We start from the raw sequence: 18,871 nt of genomic DNA on the forward strand, positions 1-18,871 counted from the left end.
CCACCACTGACTGTCCAGAGGCCTATGGTAGTTTTACAACCTGTGTTACATTCTCAGCTGCTGGTGGCTCTTAAAGCCTGTGCTGTGACCACAGGCGAGTTGATCGCCCCCCACGTTCACAGCACAGACCTGTTCTGAGGTCAGGTTTGGCGGCATGCTCTGTGCACAGACGCTGGAGAACGTGGCTGTGCTAGAGAGGCCACAGGGCTGTGGTGTTTGTGCTCGGTGCTGTGTGGATGGGGTTAGTGGCCAGTGCAAATTGTTTCAAACACTATGTGCATGGGGAGAAAGAGAGCTGCGCTGCTGCAATGCAGGTGTTTGAGGGCCACCAGTTGGAGCTGGGCACAAGGTGGAGCAGTCTGGCTGAGCTAGTCTGACAGCACCAAACTGCGATTTCTCCCCACTGCTCTGCTTTGTTTGGATTTGGGGAGCTGGGGGTCAAGCATGGGCCCGTGCAACTTGTGCCGTACTCTGTTATTAGCTCAGAGCAGCTCCTACCAGGTTTGCCCTTGCAGGGGAAGGAGGGAGGGAGGGTGGCGCATTCGGATGGCAGCTGATGGGGAGGCAGAGATTGATGAAGTGTTGAGCTCTTAATGGGGAACATGCTCTGTCGGTTTGGGTTTCCCTCCCCACCCATCCCGCGCTTTTTAATGTGTGGCACAGTCTTGCGAGTGGCTTGGGAACGGAAGTGATTTCAGACTGGAGATGACCTCATCTGTCTCCAGCTCCAAGTTGGAGCAGTGTTTAGCACTTCAGTCACAGCTTTTGCTGCTCTTTGAATGATGCAGGCGAGAGCTGAGGTGGTGGGCAGAGTCTGGTGCTTGCTACTCAGTGGGGCAGTCCTGGCATGTACGAGGTAGGATCTCGCCCTGAGGCCTCTCACAGTCTGCCTGTCCCTGGCTCTCCCAACTGGGTTTTGGCGAGACTCAGCTACAGTCCTGCGACTTCCTGACATCTTGCCCTAGTTGCTGGTATTTGGGGCTTTTTGGCAACATCTGAGCTGCCCTGAGCTGTTTCTGCTGCCCTCGCAAGGGTTTCTAGCCCTGCAGGGGGTATGATGTGGAGCCTTTGGTGCTGGCAGGGGGAATGGCCCTGCTGAAGAGCGCTAGCACTGTGAAACATCCCCTTGCGTCTGCTTGAGGAAGGGAGCGTAGCTGGGTGCTGGCCTGTGGCACGGTGCTCCCCAGCCCGGGCCTAGTGACTGACAGGCAGCACCGTGCAGCCACGCGGTCAGGCTAAGTAAGTGTAGTGGGAAGTGGGCACTGCTGTTGGGTTTGATATCATTCTGTTCTCACCTTTCTAAATGCTGTGGGGAGTGAAGTGAGTGGCAAGGAAGAGAAGACAGAGCAGAGTCCAAAAAAAAGACAAGAGGCCTTTCTAGAAATGTTAGATAGTGCAGCCATTTCCATGGATGGAAGATTAGGCACTATCGTGCAGGGTGCTGAGCTGTGCCCGGCTGGAAGAATTGCTCAGTGCTATCTGGGTTTGGTGCCCAAGCCCAGGAAGGTGCTGAGGTATGTGTATGGAGGGATGGAAGAGTTCCTGCTGGGATCTTAACATCTCAGGGCCCTGTGGATCCCAAGAAAGGGGGATCAGAGCCCTCCAAGAAGCGTTGCTTTCTAGGAGTGGAGATGTGAAAATGGGAGCGCTAAGGACCTGGGGCGTAGGGTGGGAGTAACAGCTCCAGGACCAGGACAGCGCAGACAGCCGCAGCTTGCAGAAAGTAACAGAGAACCTTCCTTCCTGACAGGCAAAGGGCCCTTCCTCCTTCTCCCTTGATGTCTGCTCCTCTGAAATGGCTAAGATTTACTCTTGCGCAGTTGGGCCATGGAGTCCTTGCATGTGCCAGTGTCCAGCGAGCCCAGCTCCACCCTGGCTGCTGGAGCTGGTCTGCCAAGCGCATGGAGCTCTGAGCTTCAATAAATGAGCATGTGCTCCAGTAAAAACAGCCTCCAAGCGCCGTCTTGCAAGCTCTTTGGGGGAGTTCAGCCACTTCCCCTGAGCCTAGTCTTCTGGCTGGAGCTCAAGCTGAAGGGGTGCTGGGCTGTGGCAGGCTATTGCTGGGAATATAAAAGGAGTCTTTTCTAGTGCTCCTGTGGCTGTGTGGCTATGGCAGAAACTCCCTGTAGCTGGGCAGGCAGCTCTGGGAGTGGGGATAACTTCACTGGGGGAATTTGCTCTTCTCTTGGCCTTGTCCCAGGTTGTATCAAGACTTCTGTCTGGAGATAAACTTTCCCTATCCAGCAGTGGTGGGAGGGAATTTAACCCTTCTTGGGATCCAGCAAGACTTCACCCTCCTGCCTTTCTTCCCTGTTGCACCAGGAGCAGGGACTGGGAACAGATCCCATCACACAACTGTGTCACTGTGAGGATGAGAGTTTACAGACATGTTTTCCTCCCTCAGGCCTGGCTCTGTGCCTGTATGTGATGGAGTAATCTGAAAGCGCGTGGATAAGCAGGGGTTGTGCACTAAAATGTCCTCTTTGTCCCCTCTGCTCAGCATCCCACAACTCTGCCAGTGACATGGGAGTGCAGTGGCAGGTAAGCGTGGCTGGCTGAGTGGCACAGGAGCTCTGCCATGTCCTGAGAAGGGGCTTGGGTCAGTGGGGCGCCGAGGGAAGCTTAGCCTGCTGTCAGTGTTGAAGGACGCGCAGTGCCAACGCTCGCTGCTTGGCAGGGCTCAGGCCCTTGGCAGTCCCCTGCCATCTGTGGTCTCCTGTGTTCGAGCTCCAGCAGCATCCCAGAAAGGAGCCATTGAGCCCAGAGCCCTGCCTGTCGCCAGTGTCAGTAGGGCACAATAAAGAAGATGTGTCCGGGCGGCAGCCTGGGTAGGTCTCGTGTCAGGAACAAATCAGCCTTTGTACCCGGCAGTGCCTTCAGTGGGAAGTTTGTCAGCTCTGGAGCTGGGGTGCTAATGCTGGGCTCTGTGCCCAGCCCTGCCGTGCTGTGCAGCCCCCCCATTTGGGGCTGACCAGCAGCCTGGTGGCATGCTCACCAGCTCTGCCATCGCTGTGGGTGGTCTTTGCAGCAGGTCCTGTTTGCCCAAGCATCTCTCTGCCTGGTGGGCTGAGTAGCTGCAGGAGGCAGGACTCTCCTGGCCTCTCAAGTCCTGTTCTGGCTGCTGTGGCATTTGGCAGCCCGGTTGCTTTGTGCCATGTGTGGCCCTGAAGCTGTGCATGTATGGGCTGTGTGCGTTCCTTGCAACACATAACGTCCAGGAGCAGCTCCAGGGTGACTGGGACAGGGCTGTAGTGGACCAGGATGGAAATGTCACTACATCTGAGTCTTTGAAGAGAAGCATCTCTTGGGAAGAGTTCAGCAGAATGGGGCTGAGTGGGATTGCTTGGCAATATGTGACAGCAAAGCAGTCATGATAGAGAAGTGAGGGAAGCTCCTGTGCTTGCGATGTTACACTAGATACAGCACAGGAGGGTAAGCTTTGGGGAATGGTCCTTCCTGGCTCTTGAGGATGGACTGCGGTCTGTCCCCTGGAGTTCCTCTCTCCCCTGGCTTCTCTGCCATCACTGGGTGCAGCTTAGTGCAGAGAGCTCAGCTAGGATGGCTGTGTCTGCAGGAGGTGCCTGCCAGAAGATTCAAAGCTGCCCTTGTCCAGACCCATGCGTTTGGTGGTGGGATCTGCCAGCCTACCTGTGGGCTGAGAACCTGGCAATGGCGTTGAGGCAGTAAGACAAGATCATGTTGGGAAGGATCCCCTCCCTGAAGTCATGTAGTATGCTCCAGGTTTTTATTTTGTGGCAGTTGTGTCCAGCTACTTGCTTTTACTGCAGAATCATGGTTTGCTGTTCCTGCTGCATTTTGTTTGTGGTATCTCCCAACATTCCTTCTTTCTGACCGAAGAGCCCTGTCTTCCAGGAAGACTCTGTTCAACAGAACTTCTACTCTTTGAGCTGCCTCCAAGCAAGGCTATATGAAGACTTTGTTGGGAAGGAAGGAAGAGCTTAATGCATGTTCTGCTGCACTCTGCCATGACTGCCAGCTGATCGCAGACACTCCCAGATCTACGCATGTCTTTGCCTTACAGCTTTGCTCAGAGAGCTGCTGGTTTTTAATGAAGGAGCTCTCCTCAGAGACGCTTCTCTGGATGCGTGCTTCAAAAGGTCCAGACGTTTCCTTGAACAGGCGTCTCCTTTCTGTGGCACTGGGAATTTCCCAATGCTCCTGTCTTTTGTCAGGACAGCAGCCAGTACAGACTTGCCATTTTTGGCTAGTCCTAAACATTCATCCTAATCCAGAGTCTTTCTCATTTATCAGTGAGCCTCCACCCACAGTCAATGTGCTGATAACCACTGGATGCAGAAATTGCATGGATAGGGGGAAGATCTGGAGGCAAAGCAGGGTTGTAGATGGGGAAAGGGAGATGATCTGTAGGCCTGACTGTCAGAAAAATCTTGCCTGTGAAGGGATCTCCAGCTCTTCCAAAGGAAGGAATCACTGAGGGGAATTGTAGGGCCTGGGAGGGCAGGTTTAGAAGAGCATAAGCTCTTTCCTGGCCTTGAAAAACATCCTGTTCACTCAAAGAGGAAGCAGCAACCACAGGGAAAGTGTAGTTACTGAACCCAAATCATCAAGAATTGAGCAACTTGTTTCAAAGCATGAAATCTCCTGTTGAGCAAGAGAACTGGTTTCCCTCTTGAAGCAAGTGTAACTGGTAAAATGAGGAGGCAGAGTCCTCCTGCAGTTCAGATGCCAGATAGAGCTGATAATTTCCTTAACCCTCCCCACAAACAGTGTCCCCCATTTTTCTCCCTTGCTTCTTGCTGCTACAGTTTTCAGAAACAGCCTAGAGGTTCCAGTGCCACATGCTGCCGTTTTTATCTGCCTTGTGTGCTCTGTGCTTTCGTGCTGGCTAGTGGTGCAGACGCCACTGGTACGTCTTCCCCCTTCTTGGGGGAGTGGATACATGGTTGCCCCAAGTACTGTGTGTAAAAATGAATACATGAAAAAGGAGTCCAGATAAAGATGGCTCTGCACAGTGTGAACTCTGAAGGACCCTGATGCAGAAAGGGAGAGGGTCTGGTAGCTTTTAATTTGGGGATCCTGGCTCATCAGTGGCAGATTCTTTTTGGTTTTGTAGAAGGCAGACCCAAATGATGTGGGAATGGTTTGAAGAAATCCCCCTCTGCTGTGGTGCCCTGCAGATCAGTGAGTAATTCGGTGCAGTTGTGCTGTCTGCCGGAGCACGTTCTCTATGCCCATGGGCAAGTGTCCTGTGGGTGGATGTATGAAAGAGCTTGAAAGCAAAACCAAACTGGGAGTGCTGTCATGCCTCCCAGGTGTGTACTTTGCACAGAGGGGAGGTACTAGGTTGCTCTGGGGAGAGCGAATTGAGACCAAGTCTGTCACAACCGGCTGGCTGTTCAGTCCCCATGTGCTCGGGAGAACAAAGTCTCTCCAGAGCCCTTTGCTCTGTAGCTGCTCCTGTGAGCCAGCACGTAAATGGAAACAGATGGCGTCATCTCAGCGGTTGGTAAGAATCTCACTGCTGCAAAACTGCTAATGAAGTTTGGGGCTGGACAGAAGCATGCCAAGGCTCCTGCGCTGGCAGGGCTTGCTGGCTCACGACTTTCCATTGGGGTGCTGTTATCACCTCTCTGTTGCAGGCAACCCGACAGTTGAGCTGACCTCCCACCTTGGCAAGCAGAGGTACTTCCCTCGCCTGAGTTTCCTGTAACAGCCTCAGGCAGGGTGGCCTCTGATGCCCACCCTGCTCCTGCTCCGAGACAGCTTGGCAGCACGTCCTCACTGGGCTGAGGGCACAGTTTGGGCAGGCTGAGGAAGAAGCATGGGGTCAGGAATCAGCAATATCTCACATCCAAACAAGGCCTTCCTCACCAAAGCCCTGTCTGCTTCCATGTGGCCTCCTAGCATCCCACACCAGAGCAGGGCTTGTGGAGGAGGGTGGTGGTCCTATAGCTCACTTGACCCTCTGGAGAGTGTAGCACCTCCTGTACATACCTGTCTTGGACTGAAAAGTGACCTCCCCCATGCTTGGGAGGGCCCTGGAGGACAGGACTGAACCGAGTGCACGGAGCTGTTGGCTGTTGCGTGACTGCGTCTCCTGGCTGGGCTGCTGGGTGACCTGTTGTGTGATGCTGAGCAGCAGAGATCGGGTTGGTTCATTTGGGTACCACAGAGCCATCAGGGGACCTGTTAGTGTCCATTGGTCTCAGTAAATAATCCATATGGGCATCCTTACTATGAGCTGCAGACCTTTGAATATGCAGCTGCGCTACAGAAGGGCCTGGATAGCTCTCTGGTACCCAACAGTCTCTTCTAAGACTCTGAGCTAGCTGCTTCTCCATCCAAGAAGGTCTCTTCCCTCTGTTTTGCTACAAACTCAGGCTAACACTTTTTACTCTTTCCTTACTGGTCAGCAGCTCTGATAAGTCAGTAACTGCTGAGTGCTGTTACTCTTAAGCTTGGAAGAAGCTTTGCTTAAATTCCCTTTGACAGACAGCACAATTTGATTTATATTTTCAGTGACTTGACGTTTTCTCCCATCATCACAGCATTTAACAAAATGCAAATCCACAGTCATGCCACAGGGTGCAGAGAGGTGGTGATGCATGCAGCAGAGATGTAACCAGACTCAGCACTTGCTGGAGCAAGTAGATGGGGGAGGAGGAGAGAGAAGAGCATTGGAGAGCATCTTCTGATTACCTTTTTGATTATTCTGAAGCATCTTCCCCAGCCATCGCCTCGGTGTTTGTTCTGGTAGGATACATGGAGCCAGTGTAAATGCTGGATGGCCACATAGCCACAGATGTCAAACAAGCAACAGAAAAATCCAGTTCTCCAGCTTTGTCTATTGGGTTGAGCTGCATGAATCTTGGGCTGTTAAAATCTTGACGCTTTGGTCTTTGATGTGTGGAACTATCTCAGCCATTTGCTGCCTTGCAGCCCTTCTCTCTTCTCTTCTCTTCGTGCAGCAAGTCGCCAGGCTTTGTATTTGCCTGGCCAGTGCCATCAGTGGCCCACAGCGCCGCTGTCCTGGGGACCTGCTCCCTTCAGCTGGGATTGGGGCAGCTGGCTGACGTGATGCTGCGACGTCATTCGGAAACACCACACAACACTGCTGCCATGCAGCAGCAGTTTCTATCCAACATGGTCATTGACGTGCATGGTGTACCAGGCCCAGAGAAACCTGGCCAGGCCCATGACTGGTGGAAGATGCACCGGTCTCTCCATGGCTGCGGTGTCTCAGGCTTCCTGGCCTGCCAGCAGCACAGCTGTGCACTGCTAGACCCAGCATTTGGCAGTTAACCAGTAACGTGCTGGCGCAGATCTTGGAGGAGAAAGTCAGCAGCAAGCTCCTGAAATCTTTCGAAAGTCCCCTCGGAGCCCTCTCTGTAGGGCAGGCAGCAGTTTGGCATTGCAGCCGGGTAGAGAGTAGAACAGAGCAGTGTGGGCAGTGACACAGAGCTGCTGAAGGTCTCTCAGTAGGATGTCTCGAAGGGCTGAGACCCGCAGCAGGGGCTCTGGAGACTGCCACAGGCCAGCGTTGCCCTGAGCAGGCCAGGGAGCAGACGGGTAGCACCAGGCAGTTTATGTTGGAGAACACAGTATGTTATAGGGTGCAAAAGGCCAGAAATGACAGATCATCTCTGAAAAGCTCAGTCTGTAGGTCTCTGGTGAAGGGGGATCTGTGGAGCAGCAGTAAATCCTCGCAGGCTGGGTCCTCTGCTGATGTCCTCCCTGAGGTGGAAATAGTGTCTTGTGCATCTCTGCAGGTCCTGGGGATGCTTTTACAAGGGTCAGGGCTCCTGGGACCAGCTTTGCTTCCCAGAGAGCTGCTGCTTGGTGGCAGAGGAGAAGGACAGACGTCCTGTTTGCACAGTTGGGGTCTCTGTGAATACTTCATCTGGGCTTGCACTCCTTCCCTTCTCTGGGAGCACTGAGAGACAGCTCTGTGTTGTATTCCCCAGATCTCGTGGTTGCTCTGTGTCTTACCCAATTTTTTTTTTCCTCCAGGAGAGCGTGTTATGATCCTTTTGCGAGAGCATCTCACACTGCTGCTGGTAAACAGGTGTGCTTTTTGTAGGCCCCACCTGCAAGGAATGGCTTGCGCCACTGCTCATAAATTGAGGTGTGCTCCAGCCCCAGTTTAGCTGATTGCTTATTTCTGCTGATGAGTTTATTGCTGCTAATTGCCCACAACATCACACTCACTTTCTGTGCTACTCAGAAGAGATGGGGCAGGGTAGTAGGTGTGGGAGGGAAACTGGTGTTTGCCAGACTGGAAAGGACAAATGCTTCCACCACAAAATGCTCAAACTGTTGAAACAGCCCCTGCAGTTCTCTGCTGTTTATGTCGAAGCGAGAGCAATGTTCGGGGAGGACAGGAGCAGAATTCCCCTCTGACTAATGCTGCTGGATCACGCAGGGCTGCAGGGGTGCTGCCAGGCAGCGAAACCATCAAGAGGAAACAGGAAACGGAGAGGGAACCTAATTACCCATCTGCGCAGACGAAGGCTGGTCCTGACGCAGGGCCCCGGCTGGGCAGATTGGTGTGGGCAGCAAGGCTGGTGCAGGCTGGTCAGGTGGTGGTGCTGGGAACAGGGCTCCCGGGGGTCCCCTCGGGGAGGGCAGATGGTCAAGTGCAGAGCTGCAGTGAGCCAGATCAGCCTGAAAACCAGGTAGCCGTGTTAGCCTGGCGCGGCGCTGCGCTGCGAGGGCACCGCTTTGCAGCGGCACAGCTGGGTCGTGCCCCGGGGCGTTGGAGAGCGGGCAGAGCTGTGCGGGGCTGTCTTGAGGGGTGTGGGGAGAAGGGTAACGTCTGGTGCTTCCTTGGCAGGCTCCTTACTCATGGCGGAGGGAGGGATGCTGGAGGGACACCTGCAGGAGACCCCTGGGAAGGAGAAGGTGCCTCTCTTCCCTTACGATGGGCAGCTGCAGGCTGTCCTTGGAGGATGTGCTCTGCAGAGCTTTGGGGGTTATTCCTCACACAGGCTGGGACTGGGCTTCTCCTTGCCTGTTGCCTCCCAGAATTGAAGGTTACTTTAAATCACTGCCTTTTTTCCCTTTGCTAATGGAATTAATGATGTAGTGAGCTAAGAGTAGGCTTGTTCTCTCCTGTGGGCATCAGCTACTCCTAAAGTTATGTTAATTGTAGCTGGGAGCCCCAGACAGGAGCCGGGAACTTTCCCAAGACAGTTGGCTTGTGTTGTCCAAATACTGTTTTCAGGAGCCTGCTGGGAGGACAGCATGGTTAAAAAGATCTCTTTGCAGCACTGGAAGTATCTGCAAGATGGGCATGTTAGGGATGAAACAGGATCATTCATGCTTGGGTCCCTTTTCCAGCCTTGTTTGTGCAGTGCCTGCTCTCCGCAGTCTGTGCTGGGTGCACTGTTTGCAGGTGTGGTACCCCAGCCTGGACTGTCTTCCCCAGTGATGCCCTCGGGATAGCCTCCACTCGGCCAGGTGTGAGTGTCTCGCAATGCTCAGGGGCCCTGATGTCCTCTCCAGTTCAGGATTCAGCCTTTTTGGTAGACAGGCCTGATCCCGCATCCCTTACTCACGTGAGCAGTCGTCTCTATTTCAATGGGACTACTCGGTGAGTAAGGATCGCAGGATTGGGACCACTACCTATAATTTTAAGGTGGACCTTCTGTCGGCTCCTGTCCCCAGCCTTTTGTTCGTATATGTTAATATGCATCAAGTGTTTCCAGAACTGCTGATGCTCTTGTCATTTGGAGGGAGAATCTGAAAGCTGGAGAAGCAGTGCCCCTTTCATTTCTGAGGATAAATCACTGTTGTTTTCCACCCTCCCTCTCCAGAGGGCTCCCAGCCCAGCCAACTTCTGTGCCATGGGACAATGTGTACCTGTTTTTCTCCTAAATGTGCCTATTCCTGGCTTTCCAGTGCTGGCAGGGCTGTGCCCGGTCTCTTTGGTTTTCCTGGCTGTAAATTTGAGATTAGAGGGAAGGAATCTACTTAATCCTGATTTGTGCTGCAGAGCTGATGTAAGACACGGAGGGAAAGATGAGCCGTGGTAGTGCTGTGAGACTGCTGCAGGCTTTCCCACGCAGCCTGGTTTCTCCTCCTGTCTGAACAGATGGAGTTTGGAAACCTCTGTCCTTTGCTAAGATTTTGAATGCAGTGGCAATCAGAGAGGCCGGTTTCTGCGACCCTACGTGAGGCTGAGGGAATGAGGGTTGCAGGGTTGATCTGCAGTTTGATTTCTGTGTGCCCCCTGGTCAGGGAGAGCCGTTGCGGGAGCTCCCTGTTAGAGCCAGCTGCACCGGCAGGCCCAGCGCCGTCACCCCAGCGGCACCCGGGCTTCTGCAGGCCGGCTTCTCCCTCGCGTGGAGTATGTTGGTACCGCACCAGGGAGGGTCTGTTTGGAAGTGGCTTCTCCTGTGCTCCTGATGAGAAAAGAGCAACTGTTTCGTGGAAGAGTTCCAGCCAGCTCCACATCTGTTCAATTTGTTATATTTTACAAATTACCCCAAATGATGAACAGAGGAGCTGGGTGTGACAAGAGCTGGGAACTTGCTGCAGAGGGATTCACAAGTTTGAACAAGTGGGAGGCAATTTATGATCATGAGTCCTTTTTCAGAGCTGGAAGTGGAGGCACCTGGTGACTCACACACTGCCTCTTGGGGAGTGTGAGATACTTCAAGTGGATGCAGGGAGCCTGAATACCTTTAAAATGCAATTTGATGGGTTTCTGGAGGGATTATATGACAAACAGCCGTGATCCTTGAGTGGAAATTAAAGCTTGACCTGTGAGGTAAATAGAAAAGAAGACAGGAGATTTGATTGTTGTGTTGATGGTGCTTGTGGCACTGTACATACAGCATGTTAATCCCTGCTTTGCGATTTCTGCAGTACTGGTCTGGTTTCTTGCTTTTGATGAGCATCACAGGGTGAAGCCTGGCTAATGTCAGGGCTCTGACACTCCCAGTAACCACTGGCAGAAACCATATGGCTTACGAGCCTTGCTCACATGTTCAAGGCTAAATTGATCATCAGGGTTTAGATCAACAAGGGATTTTCTCTCAGCTCAAGCAGGAACTTCAAGGTGAGTGTGCTGCTCTCCCGGTGACATACCGGCAAGAGTCCAGACCTTGTGACACCCTTGAGATTTATTTGTCCAAAGTTAGCACTGAGAGTCCATGCAGTGGGAGAGCAGGAAGCGAGAGGAGAAGGTAGGACCTGAGCAGTAGAGGTTGCCAACTGCTTGCCTGCAGGGAAGGTGCCTACAGCTTCTTCAGCCTCCATTGTCCTGGTCCTGGCTGAGGACGGTTCTCCTTGCCCAATATCAGGTTTACTGCTTAATGCTGCTCCTATTTGACTTGAACAAACAGCTTCTCTGGAGCTGTCCTTCCCATCTTGGTAGAAAGCAGGCAGGAATTGAATTTCCCTTCTGTGGGGAATTCTGAAAATAGCTTTGTCTGCTTCAGAGGAAAAAACATAAATGCTGTCATGACATGACTGCGGTGACCTTCCGGAGGCATAGATATCCAGGGCTTCACAGTCCTCTGCACAAGCCAGATCGAGCCATGTGCATCCCCCAAAGGGATGTATTGCCTGGCTCCGTGATGCTCATGCTTCTCAAGGCTGTAGTGGCGGAGGATTTTCCTTCCATGATGCACACTGAGTGTGAAGCCTGAGGACAGCAGTCTTTAGGCCGTAGCACCTCATAGGGAAAGTCTTGCGGAGTAAAGACCAGGGTCCTTTCTTCACCGTGCTTTGTGCATGGCTCCGCTCTCAGTCAGAACCGACCCCCCACTCCCTCCTCTGCACCTCTCCTCTGAACTGGTGGAGGCCCTGTCTCCTTGCACCCTGATGCTTCCCCTGGCTCCCCTTTCCCTGGGTGCTCCAGTTGGGGTGGGGAGAGAGCTCTTCTTGCCCAAGCTTCTGGCTTTAGCTCCCTTTCTGTTTATCGCTGCTCTTCCTAGCAGCAGAGCAGAGGAGTTGAGTGTGGCTCGCAGTGGGCTGACATCGCTGTCGGCATTGACGGCATGTTGCTGAGAGGCCGCAAGACGTGTCTGTACCCATCTGACGGATGTCAGAGCTGTGTCAGTGCAGTGACCCCCAAACTGTGCCGCATCTGGGCAGCTCAGCAAGGGCTGGTCCGCTCGGTTACACGACGGGTAATGCAAAAGGCCTAGCTTGAAGGTTGCCGAGGTGAAATGATGGGAGCTCAGGGCTGCCGGGAGGAAGGCGTGCAGGGCTCTGGTTGTTGTGGCTGGAGCCCAGCCGGGACTGTGTAAATTTAGCCAAGGCCAGAATTTCCTCTCCCTGCCCCCACCCCCATGTCTGATCTGTGCTATTCTCTCCTCGCGCATCCTCACGTTGCTTCCTCTCCCTGCTGCTTACGTTTGCAGGCGCCTCTACCCACAGTGCTGCGCTTTGCGGGGCTGGTCGCTGCCCATCGCTGCTGCTGGATCCTAAACGCTGTGTGTTTTTCTTTAATGGGTGTATCGCTTCCAGCTCCGACGGCTGTGTGATAGCGCAGCCCTGCGCCTGCCTCTGCTCAGCGCCACGGGGGAAGCGCCGCTGCCTTCCTCTTTGCTCCGGGGCTAGTGGCACGCAGTGCGCGGCGTTGCTGCCGCCTGCCCCTGCAGCATGGACCTGCTGCTCTCAGGAGCATTTCTGTGCTCCGGCCAGCTGCCCGCTGGTGAATTTTGCCTTTTTTGGGTTTACATCTAAAAAGACCAAATAATGTGTTTTCTCTCTTCTTCTCAGAGCCCATCTTCAGCGCTGCAGACTAGAAATTGCCTTTAACAAAGGGAAAAGTAGGACGTCCCCCATCACTCCTGCGCCATAGCTGCAGCTCTGCCCGCACGCGCTGCATCCCCCCGCCCTGGAGAGCCAGCTCTCTGGGCCGCGCGCACCCGGAGCAGGCTTCTGGCGCGCAAAGGAGAGAGGCGCTGCGGAAGGGTGGGTGCGCGGTTTGCAGGGGCGCTGGGGGACGTGCTTCGGCGCTGTGCTGGCTCCTTTGTTAGAGAGCAGCTGCCGAAGGCGACGGGAACGCTGAGGGGATGGGCTGTGCCCGCAATGCTGATTCTTTTTTTTTTTTTTTTTTTTGTCTTTTTTCCTGTCACCATTTGACAAGGAAGAGCTGGTCCATGACAAGGGATCAGCTGGGCGCACTGCGCAGCTGCCTTTCCCTTGCCGTGTGCCCGGCAGGATGGGGCTGTGGCCATTGCTCTGGTCTGGCAGTCATAGACCTGGATTCTGGTCCAGAATGTGGACCAGACCTGGTCTGGTCTGAGCTGCTGCTAGCATGCGACTAGCGAGGAGGTTAGAGGTGCACATGGCCCACGAGCCAAGGGAAGAAAACAGTTTGGTTTTGCTCTGGATCTTGAAAGGGCCAAGACGTGTTTCCCTGCTGAGCTCTGCTGTACACAGCGTGTGAGATGTCTTCTGCACTACTTTTCCTCTGTTAAGATGTTGTACATTAGATTTCTTGTTGCAGGAACAGGCCAGGATTTACTCTGGGCATTTTCAGCTCCTATGTGGAAAGGGAGGGGTGTAATCAGAAAGGACAGAGGCAAAATAAGGTTTGATTTGGCTGCCTTTGGAAAGTTGGCACATGGACCTACCTGAGCCAACGGCTCAGCGTGTGTCATGCAGCACATCTGAGTGGCACAAACATGTCCTCTCCTTGGTCCATCATTTCTGGTTTGGTGTCTCTGGCAAGAAAAGAAGCCAAGATAAGCTCCTCTAGCTCCTTGTTCTGAGAGGAGCCCCTCTAGGAGGCGCGCAGGAGGCTGAGTCTGTGACCAACTGACGCTCTCCTTAAGCTGTAGCATTGGCCACGCAGTGCGAGGAGGCTCTCTGTAGCCAAGACCTACACTTCTCGGTTTCTTTTCCTAATCTGCTCTCTGCATTCCCAGGCGTGGCCTCCTAGCTGGAATTCCTCTCTGGCTGCCCATCCCGAGAGCCGTGTATGATGTGCGCGAGCTCAACGCACTCAAGAGACAGTAGCTCCTTGTTCCTGTCTGCACTGTCAGCATGGCTTCTGGGGCCATGAACAACACGGTGGTTTTGCTGCAACCAAATTGTTGTTGACTTCATCTGTGATCCCAACCCAGAAAAATGCTCTGATTTGTTGCAGTGGGCTCATGTGGACACAGCATGTCTCCCCATGCCCAGGCAGATGCTTGTGGTTCGTGGCTATGTGGCCTGTGGTCTTCTGACAAGGGTTTACCAAGCTGTGAAAATTTGTGGAGGGTAGGGAGGGTTTGGTTGCAGCTATTGTGGTTTATAGTATGGAAGGGTTGGTGAAATCTCTGTGTTATCTCAAGTATGTTTTGATGCATCTCCTGCGTGCCCCAAGCCATTGCCCTTGTGGCCCAACACAGACAGCATGGTACCTTTATTGCTCTCAGTCAGTACAAGCTGCAGACCCCAGTTGTGAAGTCCTCCAGTCAGGGAAGCAGGGATTAGATATTGTGAATCTAGGAGCAAAAAACAGCATCAGGAACATGCCCTGACCTACCACTGAGCTAGGAGGATGCTCTAAGGGTTATCAGCTCCCTGAGGAATGGAGTAATGCTGCAACCAGGAGAAGAGCAGCCATACAAGGGACAGAAAGATGCGCAGACCTTCCTCCTCCTGCGCCTGTCACTGCCATGGACTCGGACAATCCCTCACAGCTGTAGGTTTGCTGCACAGTGTTCTTGGGGCGTGTGTGACCATGGTGTTCAAGTTGCTTGTGCCTTCTGATTGCTTATGAGTATCCAAAGATAATCCCTTGAATGATGCTCTGCAGGCCATGTTCTGAGAGGTGGTAAGTCCCTGCTGTGCCTGGGAGGCATCGTCTAGGCCTCCTACTTGGCTGTTAAGCCCAGAGATGAATGGGAGCAAAACCTAATGGGTATAATTTCAGGATGCTACTGGCAGGGCAGGGTGGTTTGGAAAAGGGCCTCGTGCCTGTGATACGGCAGCTGCCATATGGAGAGAGTTTTCCTGCCCTGGGAATGTTTCCCAGCTCTCCTCACTCTTGTTTTTATCAGTCACTAGGAACCTATGACTTCTGTGATCGCCTTCCCTCGGCTTCGAGGATGGCAGCATAGGTCCAGCACTGTTGTTCTTGCTTTTTCCGTTTTCCCTCTCTCTTTTTTTAGCATATGGTACATATAAAAGTCTGGTTTCTAACACCTCTCCACTCTCACAGCTGCTCCCAAACTTCAGGCCTCTGGAGATCTCTCGGAAACTTGCTGCTTTATAGCAGAAGCCTGTATCGGTCATGTATGAGGTGCACAGGGGAGGCCCTGACTTGCAGCCCTGAGGGTCACCAGGGCAGGCCCGCTGGTTAGGTGGTCTCTTGAGTTGCTCCAAGAGACCTGCGGTTCTTATAGCTGCAGCTGGAGATGTGTCTGGGGGAGAGGCAGGAGTGTAGCGGGGAACCTGTGTCCTTCCTGCACACAGGCAGGAGCCTGCATGGGAACCCGCGTGGCCAGTTGTAGGTTCCTCTAGCACTGCCGATGTTGCCATCTCTTATGACTTTATTGTATGTGCCAAGATATTAAACCCCCAGCTTCTAGAATTGTGTGATTATATGAGATTATCAGCTTTTCTTTGTTTCATATGAATTAGTTTTCGGTTTTTATGGCTGCATAGAAAAGCTGGAAAGCAGGTTTTATAAGCATCCCAAATGTGAAATTTAAATGATTTTTATGTTAATGCCAAGCTCTTGCTGGGCTGGATGCTTACACTTGACAAATACACAAATGCTTCTTTATTTTGGACTTTCATGAATGTTTTCATCAAAATCAAAAAGGCTTTCATCAAAGAACTGCCATAAGGTCCAGAATACATCAGCTGCCTAGTCCAAGTGGCTCTGGAGATGAGGCTCCAAAAGAGCCTGTGCAGGACAGTAGAGACAGAGCTGCGCCACGGGCAGGCGGATCCACATCAGCCAGGATTATAGTCTGGGGGTTAAGTTTGGACCCAGCTTTTTGGGAGCTTTTTGAACCCGCTAGACCTTTGGACAGGCAGGCAGAAGCAGCGCGCTCTGCCAAGCGCAGGCTTCCTCGCAGCAAAGCTTTGTCTTGGCTGCGTCAGTCAGGCTGGCTGAGAAATCCTCCAGCCAAACAGGCCCAAAAGGAGTCGGGCGCGGAGCGCGGAGCGCATCCCGTCAGCGCAAGACCTCCCCGCAGGACCCTGGCGGGAGGGAGCCGCGGGCTCTGGCCGGCGGCGGCGGCGGCGGCGGCTTTGGTGCTGCCCTTGCGGGCAGGCTCCACCCGCAGCGCAGGCGGAGGCAGGAAATCCCGGGCAGCTGCCGTGGGAGCCCGCTCGCCTCTGCTGCTCGCCGCTTTCGGCCGCCGAGCCGCGCAGCCCTGCGTGCGTGTGCATGCGTGGGCGGGGGGGCTGCCGCATGGATTTAGCCAAGGCTGGGAGGGAACACATGGGCTGGATTTTTTTTTCTTGGCCCGCGGTGGCTGTCCGTCCCGCCGGCCGCGGTTATGGATTCGATCATTATTCAGGAGCGGCTAGTGGAGAAGCTGCTTTCTCCCCGGACGCAGGCACAGCGAAGCCACCCAGGCAAGCTGAAGGTACAGGGTGTATTTATAGCACGGTGTGAGCTGGGGAGCAGCGGGGACGGGGGGGGGAGAATGGTGCCCGAGCAGACACGCGCAGCGCGGGATGAGACCTCGGGGGAGCAGAGGAGCGGAAGGGAGCTGGTAAGGGGGAGACGGCAGGGGGCAGAAAGGACCCGAGGGGGCAATGCGGGGAGGGGAGCAGCCCCCGCAGGCGGGGGGTGGGCAGGATCGGACAGCTGGGGGGCGTGTGACATGTTTTTGTGCGGTTATTTCATGCAGTGATTCCTTGGTCTGAATGTGTGTGCTTGCGGGGGGGCTCAGGGCAGGAGCTAGTGCTGCGTGCGCACCCGAACGCAGTCTGGTTTGTATTAGCATGTTAAATTTGTGTTTTCCTAGCTGTTTTTCTTTCTGCTGCAGCAAATCCTGGGGGGCGAGTGGTTTTGCTGATGCTCCCGTGCTCTGCCCCGGGGCCCGAGGGGCAGCTGGCCGTGGGGAGATGCCCCAGGGGCTCTTTGTGTCATGAACTGATGTGGCTTTCTGGAAATGAAAGCAAGCAAAGGGTCTGCCTCTCCCCTGGGGACAGGCTGCGCTGGGGCGTGCGGATGCGGATGTGGCGGCCTTGCCTGGCCGGAGGGGAACGGCTGGAGGAAGGGCGGCCTGGGAGGGAGCTGGCTGGTTGCTCTGGAGTCTGCAGCAATTAGAGGGCCCTGAGCAATTAGAGGACGCTGCAACCCACCAAATGGCTGCAGCTGGCAGGCGTGGGGGCGTTGTGCTGTTTGTATGCTCAGAGAAAGGGGAGTGGATGTGGGAAACATATTTGGGGCCCTAGGTGTAGGTCAGGGCACCAGCATCCCAGCAAAAGCTCCATCATTTTTGCGGTTTGCTGCAGACCTGGGATAGGGGCCGTTCTTTGAATTTTCTGTGTCCCCATGGTGTTTAATTTTTGCCCTTTTGAATACACTCAGCAAGGCCCCGTTTATGCCCAGGATAAATGGTGAAATGGCAGCAGGCCTGGATCAATTTGAACAGCATGTGAAGAAGGGGCAGTGGGGAGGGAACTGGGAAAGCAGGAGCGATGGAGGCTGCGCCGCGTGCCTTGGACTCCACCATGGGGGTACAGGCACCCTGGGAGCCCTGCTGTACTGCGAGGGCTTCTCCTCCGTGCAGCACAGGTCCCCGGTGTCTATACCCTGGTTAGGAACAGGGCCTGAACCCGTCAGTGCCTTGGCCCTTGGCGTGAGCTGCTAGGGAGAGCGTTGCCTGCTGCCAGGGTGCCCTGGCTGCCTTGGCCAGGCTGCGGAGGACGGGAGGAGCCGGCATGTTGCTGCGATGGCCGGAGACCGTGTGCCATGGGAGAGAGCAGAGCAGGTGTCCTGCTTGGCTTGGGGAGCTCTGGTTGACAGCAGGGCCCCCGAGGTCGGCTGCCTCCCTTGGTGGCCCCCAGCACGGTCTGTGGCCACGTCCCCGGGCACACAAGCGGGCTCCAGCAGGGCACACAAAGGCAGTGCAGAGGCGACGGTGGTGGGGAGAGGGGCCGCACGCACCAGCGCACCCAGGCGCAGCTCGCCGGGCCCCTTGCTGACAGCTGGCACTGGTGACAGGAGCACCATCAGCCACCGGCTGTCCCGGCCGTGGCAGCTTGATGGGAGCTGGCTCACAAGGGTCAGGAGAGGGGGGGCTGCGATGCCTCCAGCAACCCAAGTCTGGCCCTGCATATTTAGGAGGAAGTTAGCTTTCTTTTCACAAGTCAGAGAGGCACCTGCCTTCTTCCACCAACCCTCCCATCCCTCCCTGTGGGTCCTGAGGAAGACGGTGAATGATGGAGAGCTTCAAGCGAGGCGAACACCAGGCTCAGGAGGTTCCTTGGGCTCCTCAGCGGCTCCGGTGGCTGCAGCCAGGGTGAGCGTGCCTGTCGCCGTGCCCCAACATAGCCAGGATGGGAGCACAGGCTGGGTGTCTCAATGCTGAGACGAGGAGTGGTGGATTTGGGCTGTCCCTGGTGAAGGCAGGGTCCGGGCCCCGTCCTGCACTTGGTAATAGCCGCCCCAGCCCTGTCCTTGCCAGGACAGGCTGTCTCCTGTTGGGCACTGAGTCGAGCAGCCCAGCTGCAGGAGCGTAAAACCTGTGCGCGTGTCCAAGCCATGAAAGGACCGGGCTGCTGCTGCTGCTCAGGAGGAGGGCCGTTGAAAGGAGGGCATCCCCCTGCGCAATTTCCCCTGCTTCTCTGGCCTTCCTCCTCGCCAGACACGCGGACGCCGGCTCCCAGGGGATGCAGTGGGCGCCAAGGCCGGCCGTGGAGGCAGGGCTGGAGATGGGGCTCTTGCCCTTGTGGTTCTGGCTGCCTCCCGCTG

At 54.7% G+C, this 18,871-nt stretch overlaps 1 protein-coding gene across 3 annotated transcripts in view; it reads left to right on the forward strand.

The window, feature by feature from the left end:
• Positions 1 to 18,871, forward strand: part of SEPTIN5 (septin 5) — a 50,356-nt gene that overhangs the window by 15,409 nt on the left and 16,076 nt on the right. The window contains exon 1 of one of the 3 annotated variants that reach the window (XM_013945533.2): positions 16,404 to 16,532. The exons of 1 other annotated variant lie outside the window; for it this stretch is intronic. In XM_013945533.2, the coding sequence (XP_013800987.1) occupies positions 16,443 to 16,532 (90 nt within the window). In that variant the 5' untranslated portion in view covers positions 16,404 to 16,442. Of the gene's footprint in view, positions 1 to 16,403; positions 16,533 to 16,641; positions 16,662 to 18,871 lie in introns of those variants that run through there. One more of the 3 variants, XM_067306833.1, reaches the window with a different exon arrangement.

This window comes from Apteryx mantelli, chromosome 17 (genome assembly GCF_036417845.1).
Source record: "Apteryx mantelli isolate bAptMan1 chromosome 17, bAptMan1.hap1, whole genome shotgun sequence".
Classification (NCBI taxonomy): Eukaryota; Metazoa; Chordata; class Aves; order Apterygiformes; family Apterygidae; genus Apteryx; species Apteryx mantelli.